The sequence below is a fragment of the Zootoca vivipara genome, chromosome 8 (assembly GCF_965207765.1).
Source record: "Zootoca vivipara chromosome 8, rZooViv2.hap1.1, whole genome shotgun sequence".
Lineage (NCBI taxonomy): Eukaryota > Metazoa > Chordata > Lepidosauria > Squamata > Lacertidae > Zootoca > Zootoca vivipara.
Genome location: NC_142591.1, coordinates 50701929 through 50716402, shown reverse-complemented (window position 1 = coordinate 50716402; position 14474 = coordinate 50701929). Strand labels below are relative to the sequence as shown.

Genomic DNA, 14474 nt, shown 5'->3' with positions numbered 1-14474 from the left:
ACATATCTTGTACTTTACTGGAAAGGGGAGAAGCTACCAGGAAAGGGAGGTAACACACTTGTCACAATACCTACTTTTACTCCTTAGTCAATAACTGGTTTTCTGTGACACAGTATGTTATTGTGCAATATGACTGCTATTGTAGATGTGGAAGATTTAAAAAAGAAAGAAAATTAGAGCAAACTAATCATGTCAAACAAATTAAACAAGGCAAGGCTATCAAATTATTTCTCCCCTGCTTATCAAACCCCTTAAAGCAGGAAAGTACTACTACACTTTCACAACAATAGCTCTCCCCTTAAAAATAGAAAATAGAGTAAAACAGACCACCATATGTGTATGTGATTATTGCTCAGAATTAAATAGACAGGTCCAATGGGAATTAAATAATAATAATAATAATAATAATAATAATAATAATAATAATATTTTTATTTATACCCCCTCCCTCCCAAGTCAAAACCAGGCTCAGGGCGGCTGACACAGTAAAATTACAATAAGACATAAAAGAAAAGAAAAACAATTAAATAAAATACAGGTTAAGATACAATTTAAGATTTAAGATTTTAAAAATGCAGCCTCATTTTAAAATACCCCAATGAGACAGGTTCAATGGGAAAGCTTTCCCTGATGCAGCACTAGGATTCAATATTGCAAACATAACATGTTATTAAGGTTTCCATATTGCATGATATATTGCATACACATCTTGACCCCATAAATTTAGATTCAATTACAAATGGCAGGTAGCAGGCACCATAAACCTTTCCTCTTTTTCACAATGCTTCGTTTCCTCATACAGAGGGCACTCCCAACCACTACATAAAGGGGCATGTCTCCATAGGTGTGGAAATTAGTCTACGAAAATATGGACCAGACAAGACTTCTGCTGCTCCCAGAGAGAGGTGACTGAATTAAAGGAAATTTAGGCTTACCAGGAACGTAAGTAAAAGTTTTTGTTCCGCGAATCATAGAGTGTAGAGTTGGAAGGGGCCCCAAGGGTCATCCCCTTCAATTTTAGGGCTGGGCAATATCAGGTTTAGAACATCACTATATACTACCAGCTAAATACCACAATATCTCAATACCTCACTTGATATATCTGCAGCTGCAGAGCGCCTTGCTGGGCTCTTGGAGAAGTTACCCTTTCTCACTTTCCTTAATACTTCAGCAGTGCGGTTTGGTGAGATCTTTATAAAAAGTATAAAATCAATCTATAATGAGCAGACGACCAATATAATTGTAAACAACATATCAGAAAAATGTATGATGTATAAAGGGATGAGGCAAGGTTGCTCAATGTCCCCGCTGTTATTTATATTATTATTAGCAGTAGTGGCTCAAAATATAATAATAAAATCAATGTAATAACAGTGGGCCAGCAAAATTACAAATGAAAAGCCTTTGCAGATGACATCGTATTAACCTTAGAACAACCAAGAATGAGCATACTGGAGGTGATAGAAGAGATACGAAGAATTGTAATATTGGCTGGCTGCAAACAAAATAAAGGGAAAATCAAGATGCTGCTAAAAAATAGAATAATCAAACAAAAAAAGACATCGAATCAGAATGTGGGTGGAAAATAGGAAGAGAAAAAAATCTGGGGATTTGGTGAACAATAAAAAACATAATATCTATCAAGACAACTACGTAAAAGCTTGGAAAGAAAGAAAGATTTGGAAATATGGGAGAGAATGAAGCTATCACTGTTTTGGCCATCAAAATGAATGTCCTTCCAAAAATGCTATTTCTATTTCAAAATGTCCAAATTATAAATAATATTTGATGTTTAAAACTGTGGCAGAAAAAGGTATGAAGGTTCATATGGCAGGAAAGGAAGCCCAGAGTAAAATATAAAATTATGATTGATGGAAAAGAGGAGGTTTGCTATGCCAGACCTTCAACTTTACTTTGAGGCATCATGCCTATAATGGATAAAACATGCTATCTTTTCCTGTTTTCAAAAATGCAAAAAACAAAACAAAACAAACAAAAACTTCAGCAGTGGAATGAAACCAGCTTGCTTTACAACAGATAAATGATGGAGTCAAATACTGTATTTGTCATTTGGTAAATCTCCATGATGGACGTTGGAAAAACAATATGGGAACTTGGCAAGTTACAATGGGGAAAACTAGGAAAATATTAAATAGCATGAGATTTTTATGTAATCATGAATGCTTCTGGGATGGCAGATCAAACCGATGTACTGCATTTTCTGTTTTCCAGGTAAACAGTGGGGAAAATAGCATCACAACTGAAGAAAACTTCACTTCATATATTTATTTCATTGGCATAAACTTGGTGCTTCAGATCAGGAAACAATGAGCTGGTTTACTCAAATGCTGCAAAAACTGATTAGTTTTCCTTACTTAGTAGAATACTGGAGCTCAGTGGTTCACCCTTGGTGGTTTCGTAAGCTGCTGGTTTTGCTTTGTTCATTAATAATAGGTATATATTTGGCTGGCTGTGCTTGCTCATTTTGGCTATATGTTTACAAGAAGATGAATAAGGACCAAGAAACTGATTCTTATAGCAAAATTTGGGAAAAGCCAAGGAGATTTATTGCTCATATTGTAGATACATATGGAAAGATATGGCATGGTGAGTAAATGTTTCTTTCATAGCAATAATTCTTTCTTATGAGTCACTAAAATTTCAAAGGACTGAGGATCAGAATTTCAGGCTTGAAGCACTGGAACAATAGTTGCCACAGTGAATCAAGACTGGACCTCTGAACCCACCTCAGAGTCACAGCAGCTTCAAATTCGGGTTGGCTATATAAGGATCAAAACAAAGGCATGGCTCAAAGAACTGGCTCAACTGACAGATAGATTAAGGGGAAATACAAAACAATCATTCACACAAAAATGGGTTATGTTCAAGAAATACCTACAAAAATGTAACAGTGACATAATATCTATGGCAGCGTTTGAATGACCCTTGTGTAAATTATATACAATTAAACAAGGAAATACGGTACAATATGTTATAAGAAAGTACGAGTAAGAGAAAGGTAAGAAGTACATTCACTGTCGTAAATGCAACTTACATCGGGAAATGACGGGAAGTCTGTTTTTATATGATTTAGTTTATTGGAATTTAGTTCATTGGATTTAATATCCTGATATATTTTTGTTTAGTTTAAAATTATAAGAAAAGAGCATGTACTTATAGAAGTGTAAAATAATATCTAATGGTTTAAGTATTTAAGGCTGTACATGTACCAAAGCCTATGTATGGATGTAAATTAACGAATAAAATTAATCAAACCCAAAAAATATCAATGAATAAATAAGACAGATTACAGAAGAAAGGGTCAACTGTTGGCTGCATAAACACCATACATTAAAACCACATTTTAAGTACGCTTCTTCTCCAAAAGAAACCTGGAGAATGTTGTTTACACCTCGCAGAGACACAATTAGCAACTATGTATACACAAACTATGGAATTTGCCAGCACAGAATGTGGTGATGGCCACTAATTTAGATGGACACTGCAAGAAACAGGATGGTCTAATACAGAGGCCTTTGCCCTGATCCACAGGACTCTTTATATGTTCTCAATGCTTCCCACAGGTCTCATGTTACTGTAAGTGTTGAAAATTAAATCAGAAATACACTACTAAAACCAGGTTTGGGCCATAAGGATGAGACCCTGTAGCTACTTAGGACATGGTCAAGGGTGTGTCTGTCTAGGAAACAGCTTTCTCACTTGGTATGAAGTGATTCAGAGAATGGTCTGAAGATGCCTGAAGTTGGAGCTCTTAGGGATGGGGAGGAAATATACTCCAGGCCCTGGATAGCTCTCATACAAAGCAACACTCTGCACAGAGGGGTGATGATACTACTCTTTAAATAAAAAGACTATCAGGAAAACTTAGTATAACAACATATTAAACCATCACAACAGAGAAAGTCTTGATCCGTGTGGATGACAACCTAGCATCCAGAATGAGCATATAACAGAGCTTTTAACCTGATCTTAAATTTTATTTTATTTTTCTGAACCACACTGATTTCCTCCAATAATGGTTGTGATATTTCTTTGTTGCATTTTGTATTATTTTCAGGTTTCGAACTTACTGGAACGGAAAATCTCCCTAAAGGACCAGGGATTATTATTTATCATCATGCAGTTGCTCCTCTCGGCTATATCTTATTTGTGGCTAGGTATTTCTTAGAGAGGGAGAGAATGTGCTATTCATTAATGCATCGTTTCGGGCATTGGATGCCAGGTAAATTCTTTAAATTTAACTAATGCTTTTTTAAAACATGTAAAATATGACATAAAACAATGCTATAAGCTATGAAACAATGCTATAAAATATAAAACTGTGTATCAGGAAAGCAGGTGAAAAACAACTGACAAACAAAATAGCAGCAACAGGTGAAATTGTATAGTTAGTGCAGATGAAGGTGTAAGAATAAGAATTATTTATTATTTATTCTCCACCCATCTGGCTGAGTTTCCCTGGCCACTCTGGGCACCTTCCAACAAAAGATTAAAAATTCTTTCTCACCAAGTCTTTACAAGTAAAACAGAATGAATGCAGGATGAATAATTATTTCCAATTAACAACTGAATCAGCAGAATTGGTCTCCATGAAGAAATGCCATGCTTTTCTGTCTACATTCTTCCTTAGAGATCTAAAAACTGAGGGAATCCGGATAATGTGTCATCTGATTCCTATGCTATGACATTGACTACAAGCTCTCATGTAATAATTGCTGCTCACTTTAATGCCAGCATAGGACAAGGCGTAGGGTTTGGGGTCTCTAAGTTGAAGATTTCCTCAAGTACAAAGTGTTTTGTAAAGTTCAGTCATTAGTAAAAATGGGATATTCCTTACTGGAAAGAACAATGCAAAGTATGGGATTCTGCTTGGGAGCATCTTCACTAGCAAACCCCCTGTGCAAAATCCTCTGTATTCAAACACCACTGGGTGGCAGCTGGGACGGGGTGGGAGCTACAGCTAAGGAAAAGGGCAGAAGCCCAAGTGAAGCCCCAAAGACATGTCCGTGGCTTTCGTGGCAAGTCCAACCTATCACCAAATCTGCACACAGATCCCAAAAAACATGGCCCCACCCGAACACATGGCCAATCAAACACTCCCACACCCATCCTTTATGCCCCCATGTGACACTGCAATCAAACACATGAGGCACCCTTGCTGTAGTGTTCATGGCCCTCCACTGCCGCTCCCCCCACATCATCTTCCTCTGCATGTACGCAGCAGCCACACCAGGAAACTATGACATCTCAGAAAGGTTATTTAAGGAAGGAAGGAAGGAAGGAAGGAAGGAAGGAAGGAAGGAAGGAAGGAAGGAAGGAAGGAAGGAAGGAAAGAAGGAAGGAAGGAAGGAAGGAAGGAAGGACAAAGCCCAAAGAGACCCAGTAGCACAGAGTGCTGCTTGGAGTTTTTCCACTGGGTTAATTAATGCAGCATATAATCCCCACCCATATAACTGTGGATCAATCTCTGCTGGTGGAGGCAGTTTTCCATCAGCATAGCCTCCTCTGTGCCATGTGCATATCTCTCTCTCTCTCTCTCTCTCTCTCTCTCTCTCTCTCTCTCTCTCTCTCTCTCTCTCTCTCTCTCTCTCTCTCTCTCTTGCTGCTGATGGGTTGCGCTGGGTTGGGGCTAGTGGCTCGCGGCAAGCCTCCTCCTCCTCCTCCTCCCGTGTTGCTACTGCTGGATACCGTAGGCAGCGTGCCGGGTCGGTGCCCAGCAGCGCCGCACGGAGTGCCAGATCGAGGAGGTGGCCTGCCGGGTCGGTGCCCAGCAGCACTGTGCAGAGCACCGAATCGAGGACGCGGCCTGCGGTGTTGGTGCCCAGCAGCGCCATGCAGAGCACCCTGAGCCTCCGGGAGCCAGCAACAGCAACACTCCCAGAAGCTTGGAGCGATCCACGGGGCTCTGCTGGGCACTGACCGGGCAGGCCGCCTCCTTGATCCAGCACAGCGCTGCTGGGCGCTGACTCTGCAGGCCGCCTCCTCGATCTGGCGCTGCACTCGGTGCTGCCGGGCGCCAACCCTGCAGGCTGCCTTCTTGATCTGGTGTTCTGCGTGGCACTGCCGACCCGACAGGGGGCCTCCTCGATTCGGTTTGGCACTGCTGGCCGCCGACTCTGCAGGCCGTCCCCTCGATCCGGAGCTCCATGCGGCGCTGCTGGGCGCCGACCCGGCAGGCTGCCTCCTTGATCTGGCGCTCCGTGCAGAGATGCTGGGCACCGACATGCACACCGCCTCCTCAATCTGGTGCAGCGCTGCTAGGCGCCGACGCTGCAGGCCGCCTCCTCCTCCTGCCGCGGCCGATGTGCTGGGTCCTGTGGCTGCCTGCAGGGTTCAGCGGTCTCGCTCCGCACGGCGCGGAAGTATGGCTTATTTTCGGGGTATGGCTTATATTTCACAAATGCCTAAAAATCCTGCTATGGCTTATTTTATGACATCTTAAAATAGGGGAAACACGGACGGTACTAAATACTTGACTTGAGGAACATGTCTAAAAAGGTGGCCACCTCATTACTCAACCCCACTCAATGTGCTTTCAAAAAAAGAGAGAGAAAACCTACTGTCAGAACATCTCAGCAAAAGAGGAATTAGCATAAAGTTCCCCTCCATGAAATCCTAGTTGAAATGGATTGGCAGAGAACTATGCAATATCTTTGCACTAAACACACTTGTATTGTATCTATGCTATTTCCTAAATAAGTTTCACATAAAATGCATTCTTCTATTTGGGACTCATTTTTTCAGGACTGCAGATGTTTTTTTATGTGATCGGGTTGAAATTTTACAAGCAAGCTGAAATTGTGCAAATTATGAAGAAAGGCCATTTACTGGGCATTTCACCTGGTGGAGCTAGAGAAGCAATGTATAGTCATGATTACTCCTTTATGTGGGGTAAACGCACAGGATTTGCTCGGGCAGCAATGGAGGCGAAAGTGGTGAGTGATCTTTGTGCAATTTGCATTGCCTTCAAAAATATCCTAGATAAGACATAATGCGTTGACATCCTTGATCCAGCATCCGAAATATCTGAGGATGGCAAATATCCTGTGTGGGGGTCAAATGATATCTGGAGTTCCAAGTATTTCCCACCCCTGCTTTAAAATCACCCTTCTGAAATTGGTGACATTTAAAAAGAAAACCTGCATTTTCCTTTTTTCCTTCTTTTTTATATTTTTATTTTAAAAATTGTTTTACTTTTTAAAATACTCATTTTATATCCTTAAGATATCAATGAATTCCCTTCTTCTCCTTCCATGGTTCATTATACATATCATAAATCCCTGCATATTTTACAAAAACTATACCATTCAGTATTCCATTATTGCATCCATTAAAACTTATTTAGACTGAATTTATCTTAATGAGTTTTCAGCTTTACACAATTATTTCCCATATATTCAGTAAACGTTTTCCAATCTTTTAGGATTATAATCCTCTCATCATCTATTTCAAGTCCTTTCTCATAATATGTCTGGAGCACTCAGTCTTTGATATTTCTAGAATAAAAAGAACCCAACCATCTCCTGGAAATGTTTTCTTCTTAGAATACGGGGATTTAATCCTGAAAGCATGATCAATAGCTTGATGTACCTCCTGCTTTTGAGTCTCAAGCTTATTTGCAAGTGCCTCAGTTATTTTATCCCTTATTGGTTCACCAGATTGCTTAGCAATGAATCTAAATCTTAAAAGCATCTCTTTTTGCCTTAATTCAATTAAAGCCAAATTGTCTGCCAATAGTTCCTGAGATGCTATAGCTTCCTGCATCTTTTGCTGTTCCCTCCTTATTTGTACAGATTTCTCCAAATTGCCTGTTTGCTTCTTTTGCTGTTCCCTCATTTGTTTCTTTTCCTCTTTATTCTTTTGAACAGCCGCTTGGAGAGTTTGTAAAGTTTTCTCCAAATTGCCTGTTTGCTTGTGTCAGGGCATTGTTGCGGCTACTCTCGAGTAAAGACGCTCCAGTCCGCTCTGTCTTTCAGCATTTTATTGTGCATATAATTTACAGTGCAGAGATATCAGAAAAGATGACTGCCTAGTCCGATTCAGAACCCGGCAATGGCTGCTTGCGGCTCTTCGGCCAGCATAAAACCCTGGGCACCCCAAAGCACCTCCCCCCAACCCTGCGTGTGTGCGCGCCTCAATTTGGGCGCCAGGAAGGGCTGCGTTCCTTCTCCCGTCCTCTGGCTGGAGCATTGCAGAGGCTCCGGCACCTCGCTGCGCTGCCCTTCCCTCTCTGGCCAGCTGGGTCGATGCCTTGGCTCTGACGCGTCTGAGAGCCCTCCCTCCACCCCACTCCATTCCTCATTCCCTCCTCCTGACCCGCTGCTAGTGCTGTCACTAGGCGAAGTGGTGGTCAGGATGACTGGGGGAGGGTCCTTGTAAGGAGTCCCCCTGACAGCTCTCAAGTGGTTTATTTCTGTAGATAATTTCCCAGCCAGTTTAATGTGGCTTTGGAGGTCTTTCCGCATTTCCACCATTGCCTCCACAAGGTCCATATTTGGCTCACCCTCCAGAAGGGGGACCGTCCTTGCTTGGCTAGGTGTCTGTATCGGATTTTTCTCTTGTGAGGCCATTCATATTTTAATTGTGCCGAGAGAAAAAGGGCTGACAATAATATTTATATTACAAGCAGTACCTTTAGTTAACCACCAGATGCCGAGGGATCCCTATATAACAGCAAGTATTGCTGCTCTTTGTTTTATATATCCTATTGTTTTCTTGGCCTCATAAGTGTTTCTGCAGCCAGTTTCATTTCCAGCTGTACAGTCCTCTCAGTTACCAATAACATAAAATAAATGCCAGAACCACAACTAGGAGGGCAGAAAAAGGGGGTTTCTATTCCAAGTATCGAGGAGAACAAAATAATAGTAATAATAATAAAAAGCAGATCTAGTTTTTATAATTCATAGGTGACATGCTTGGCAAGGGAACAGAAAGCCTGTCAGAAGGGAGGAGCAAGAGGGAAAAACAATCTCAATTAAATTGCACAGGAAACCATTGATTGAGAAAGTGAAGGGGGAGGGGGGAAAGGGGAAATCTAACTTACTAAATTAATAGCAATAAAATTTCCAACATGCCCAACAGCAAAAAAGGGAGGGGGTGGGAAATGTTTCAGAATAAAGAAAGTTTTCAAAGATCTTATCCCCCTCCTTTTATTTCCAATGATAGACTTTCTTTGTTTCCTTTTGGGGGGTGCTTGTTGCCTACGAGCTCCCCCCAAACTCCAAAAGGCAGCGGCTGGTTTGCTGAACCTGGCTTTCTTTCTTCCTCAGGGCAAACCAGGAAATCCTTTTTTCTCCCCCCCCCACCCCCTTCAATTCCTGAAAATTGGGAGGACAGCTTCTGAAGTTTCGTCATCTGAGATATATGAATAGATGTGTCAGCAATTATAAAGCCAATTACATTATCATTTATGAGTTGCTTCTCATTATATATTTTTCCAAATTTTAATTCATTTTATAATAAAACACAGTAAAACAACACACCAAAGACATTGCAACTACCCCCCCCAAAAAAACCCCACAGCAAACACACTAGAAACCAAAAAAGAAAAAAACAGAAAACTTCTAAAGCCAATAAATCATATTTTCCTAAACATTACTATCTGGACTTCCTCGGTCCCACCCTTCTAAACTTCATTTTAAATCATCTTTAGCAATTTTCATGAATAATAACTTAAAATATTCTCAAAATTCTATCCTATAAATTTCTCCTATCATAGCATTAACAATATATATATATATATATATATATATATATATATATATATATATTCTAAACTATCATGTTTGACCGTACAGCTACCGGTAGTAGCGTAGGAAGATGGTGGGGGGGGCGCGGCACCCCGTGTGGCGCGATCCCAGGGGTGCCATCGTGGCTGCCCGCCCCATCCACAGAACAAGCACCACGTCCAATGCGGGCAGCGCGACTGCTCTCCGCCCCCGGTGGCAGAGCATGAAGCTCCACCACTGCCTACACCCTATATCCACCTCCTCTTATATCCATAATCCCAATATTTCCATATTTTAAAAATCAAATTTAATTATTCCCATTTTCTAGCATTCCCCCTTCTAATCAGTTCCCACTAAAATTTAACATATTTAAACATTGTTATTTCTCTGTCCATCCAGTTCATTTTCAATCCAAATCTATCCTTTAAAGACAGTAAAACAACATAATATTAATTTCAACCCACTCCCAATCTAGAATATTTTCCAACCCTAAACCCAACTTTTCTCCCCTACTGCCTCCCAAACAGCTCCAGTTCCCTTTTCATCCAGTCTCTACCAGTAGCAATTTCAATTTCAAATTCCACACTCCATCTCTGATATATTCCTTGCTCTCCCTTCTGGGTGAAAACAGAATCCATTGCTGCTTTTCGACCGATTTTCTTTCCTCCTGATATTCTCCATCTTCATAAATTATTGCTTCATCAACAATACTTAAGTCCTCAGTTTTCTTCATCTCCTCTTTAATCATTGCTCCATTCTGTATTTCTTTTTCCGAGTCCTCAAAGCAGTCTTTAAATTTTTGATTCTCTTCTTTAAATGCTTTCACCACCTCTCTAGTTTCCTGCATCAAGCTGATAAGTGTCTCATAAAAGTCTGGTGTTACTTTGACATCTCTCCATATTGAAAGTCACAGAGCGGGGTTTAAAAGAAAGGGAATGTTAAAAACTTGCATTTTCCAACTTGTAAAAACAAAAGTTGAATGTCAATTCCAATCGCCACAATAGCTTCAGAGCCTCCAGCTGAGAAACGAAATTTAACAATCTCCCACTATTGTGATGTCATAATGGCCTCTCACCAATCTGAATAGGGTGCCTCTTTCAATCTAATTTACATAGCTTTGGAGGGATTTAAATGCAGTTAACCCTTTCCCCCTTACCCTGCCTCTGGGGTAAAGTTTAAAGTTCAATCTTACGAGGTTTAATTATTTCTAAATCGTTTTTCTGGCTTCGGTACACGCAATTGACTTCCAATTAACTCAGTGGGTAGAAGCACCTTAAAGACCAACTAAGTTTTTATTTTGGTATGAGCTTTCGTGTGCATGCCCACATCTCAGTTGGTAGAGATCGACTTCTGTTTTTTACCTCTACTGTGGCCAGCTTCTTAAAATTTAATCCAATAAGCAAAGAGTACTCATGGTACAGTCCTTATTTTGCAATTCTAATTAGAATAATTGACAGCTCCTGCCACTCAAGCCTGCAGATTCCAATGCTCTGGAGGGAGTTGCTTCTCGTTATAATCCCAGATGTGAAGAATTCTCCATAGTCCATAACAAAAATAAGGGCAGGATGATTGGGACAAAATAATTATCCAGTCCTCACCTTTCTTTTCATGTTTGTTTCATCTTTTATTCTTTTAGCCCATCATCCCTATTTTTACACAAAACAATTGTGAAACGTACAGGACCATTGGAAAGACAAGTAAGTTAAATACCTTGGTTCATCAAGAGATCTCAGGAAATAAACATTTTAATAATATAGAATGAGATTTTTAAAAGAATATCTATTTACTACTCACAAAAAGAGTTTATTCCATGTACACTTATCTGCAAAAGCTGTGTTGCCTGCCTCAGTACTGAGTGAACATGCCTTTGCTTAGTTTTCTATTAGATTTAACAGAAAGCTATAATCAAAAAATGTGGGAGCAACCCTAACATTGAAGGGGAATTGAACAGGAAACAAACCATATTCTGCAGTCTATTGTACAAAACTGATGAATCTGATTGCAAAGAGCTGAGAAGAGCTGACTGAATATCTTGTACTGTATGTCTTTTCCCAAGCCCACATATATACTTCCTCTTTGGGGTGTCTTTATTGCAATTGCTAAACACTGAGAATGTCAACTAATTTCAAATTTGATATGGTGTCGCTTTGCTTCAGAATCTTCTTCCATTTCATATACAGGGCTGACACAATGGCTATATGAAAAAACTCGATGTATGTACCTTCCCATTTACGGAGGGTTTCCAGTGAAATTGAGGACATTTATTGGAGAACCTATCCCATATGATCCAAATATAACCGCTGTGGAGCTGGCTGAAAGAGTAAGTCAACTCTAAACTTGGAAGTTTAAAAGCAGAATATTTCTTTTCCTCTTCATTTTTCTCTCTCTTTCACTCTAAATTGTATTGTACATATTGATTTCCTCATTCTATATGATCAGATATAGGGTTCATTATATATACTTTTGTGCATTATGCCCATCACTCAATTTTCCCACTCCTTAACTTCTTGATACAAATTAAATGGGACAAACTATGCGGCACAGAGAGAGATCTGCTCATGCAATGGAACTTCTTCTTCCCACTACGTTAGGGTTGACTATACAAAATACATTCTGGATGTTTATATCAATAATCAAATAATAGATCTTATTCTAATTTCTACTGATGAAAATGTTGGTCAATTGCATAAAAAGTTGTTGAGCTGAGCTTCTTTGGGGCCATTGGTCAACTGCCCTCTTGCGCTTTCTCCAAACTGTCCACATGTGTGAAACAGAGCCCACGCCACAAGGACAGAAGCCGAGCGGCCCCGCCCACATACAGAGGAAGACTTGGGAAGCTGACTCCCAAAGGGAGGGGGCTAAGGGGAGGAGCATGTAGGCTCCTGGTGGCTAATGGGAAGGGGTTGGAACATGGTTTAGTTAGTATGCCTGGTCCTCCCCCAAGCACTTTCTGGTTGTTTTCTTGCTGCTTTTGATTGCCTGTTTAAAGGGGCAGATAAATAATTTCTTTCTGCACGGGGTTATGCCTTTGTTGTCGTGAGGTTCCATCCTTTTATTTTACATTGTAACAACCATGCAAGGTAACTACGGTGTACAAGGCAGCCCAAGGCACATGTCTTTGTTTCTCTGCCATTCTCATACAGTGCTCTTGGTAAACATAAAGAGAGTGGGCTGGATTCTGTGAGAGATGAGCAGTTTCCTAGTGGGGATTCCTCACCCTGGCTGCTCTGGCCCAACCCTCCATATTGAAGAAGCCACCATTGAGGGTTGAGAGACAAGGACTCTCGTGCAACACATCTCAGTATACAAAGTCATTTGCGTGTCCCAGGAAGAAGTTACATATTGTGCTTTTATGGCTGCAATAAATCGGTTGCCTCTGGTTCTGATCCCCTTAGCTTTTTCCTCACAAATATTAATAACTGTGCATAACTATTTTGCAATCTATTCCTATAACACAATGTATTCTTCTGGTTTTCTTTCAACAGGTAAAGACTGCACTTGAAAATCTTCGGGATAAACACCAAAAAAGGCCCGGAAATATATTAAGAGCTCTTTCAGAACGATTTGATAAGCATTACAAAGCTGACTAGTCCATATAAAACAGTTGCAGTGTTTCTGACAAGATGCCTGTAATAGAAAAATTAATAATTATCTTATTAAAGCTAAATTGATATATACAGAATGGTGCTGGATTGTTTATTAATCATCTGGAAGGGACCCTAGCTCAGAAACGTTCCCTGCTGGTCCTAGGTTTTCGAAGACGTACAAGTGCTTTGCTGCCCTATCCTGCAATACACCCAGAATTCCTCTTTTGGGGGAACTTTCCCCTAGTGGAGGCAGAATCAAAGAGTATAACAGGAAGCCCTATAATGCAAATCCTTTTAAACTTATAGCAAGAGAAGTAGAGAAAGCAAAAATATAGCCAGAATTGGTGAAAAAAGTGACTGATGTAACGAAAACAGCCAACTCTGGCATGTCTGGTGCCTGCCCTGTAGCAGCACTGCCCACCCTGTTGAACAGCCTCTTATCAGATGTCAAATAGATATACAACTACACAACTTTCTCAAGACATCTGAAGGCAACCCTGTATCAGGAAGTTTTTAATTGATGATGTGTGGTTGTGTTTTTTATTTTCTAAACTGCCCACAGTAACTGGAGCAACCAGGCTTTCACACACACACACACACACACACACACACAGAGAGAGAGAGAGAGAGAGAGACTCAATTCCCATCTTAGCTGATTTCTTTCTTCCATAGCCTCAATTATGAATACAAGTGTAGGCTGATCAGGATTTAAGAATTTGTTGGGCATTTGTTTTGGAAGATGATGTATGCCTTGTGAACAACGGCCAAGTTTTAGATCTGAAGATCATTGGGTGTGTAATTATAGAGCTGGTAGGTAGATATTCTTTATGACGCCTCACAGTATTATAGTCACTTGCATGGTGCCATGGATGAAGATTGTGCCATGGAAATAATAATTTGGTGCGAGTTTTGTCACAGTGTGTTTCTTAGTCTTTAAATGGTTTATACAATTTTTTAAGATTTATATCCTGCTTTGTGACAAAATTCCTCAAAGTGACTAGGTCCTTTTACTAAAATAATGATGTTAGAATAATGGTTCTGCAGAAATATCTACAGAAAATATCTAAATAAGCAGTCATGGGAAATCAATCACACTTGTTGCAATTCTTATGTGGTATTCATTCAGAAGGGGCTCCAG

General features: G+C 40.3%; 2 protein-coding genes across 3 annotated transcripts in view; both read left to right on the top strand.

The window, feature by feature from the left end:
- Window positions 1–808: 808 nt before the first annotated feature.
- Window positions 809–13431, top strand: LOC118090251 (DGAT1/2-independent enzyme synthesizing storage lipids). 2 transcript variants are annotated; one of them, XM_060277822.2, is made up of 7 exons: window positions 809–942; window positions 2233–2607; window positions 4079–4243; window positions 6766–6956; window positions 11386–11446; window positions 11930–12069; window positions 13235–13431. In XM_060277822.2, exons 2-7 carry the CDS (start codon window positions 2328–2330, stop codon window positions 13337–13339), a joined length of 942 nt encoding a protein of 313 aa, XP_060133805.2. In that variant the 5' UTR covers window positions 809–942; window positions 2233–2327; the 3' UTR covers window positions 13340–13431. The 2 variants fall into 2 exon arrangements, with proteins under 2 accessions (XP_060133805.2, XP_060133806.2); XM_060277823.2 differs by having other exon boundaries at window positions 847–942; window positions 2455–2607.
- Window positions 829–14474, top strand: part of LOC118079479 (DGAT1/2-independent enzyme synthesizing storage lipids-like) — a 35155-nt gene continuing 21509 nt past the window's right edge. Inside the window, exon 1 of the mRNA XM_088675505.1 lies at window positions 829–942. The gene's annotated coding sequence lies outside the window, so the exon portion shown is untranslated. The remainder of the gene's footprint in view (window positions 943–14474) is intronic.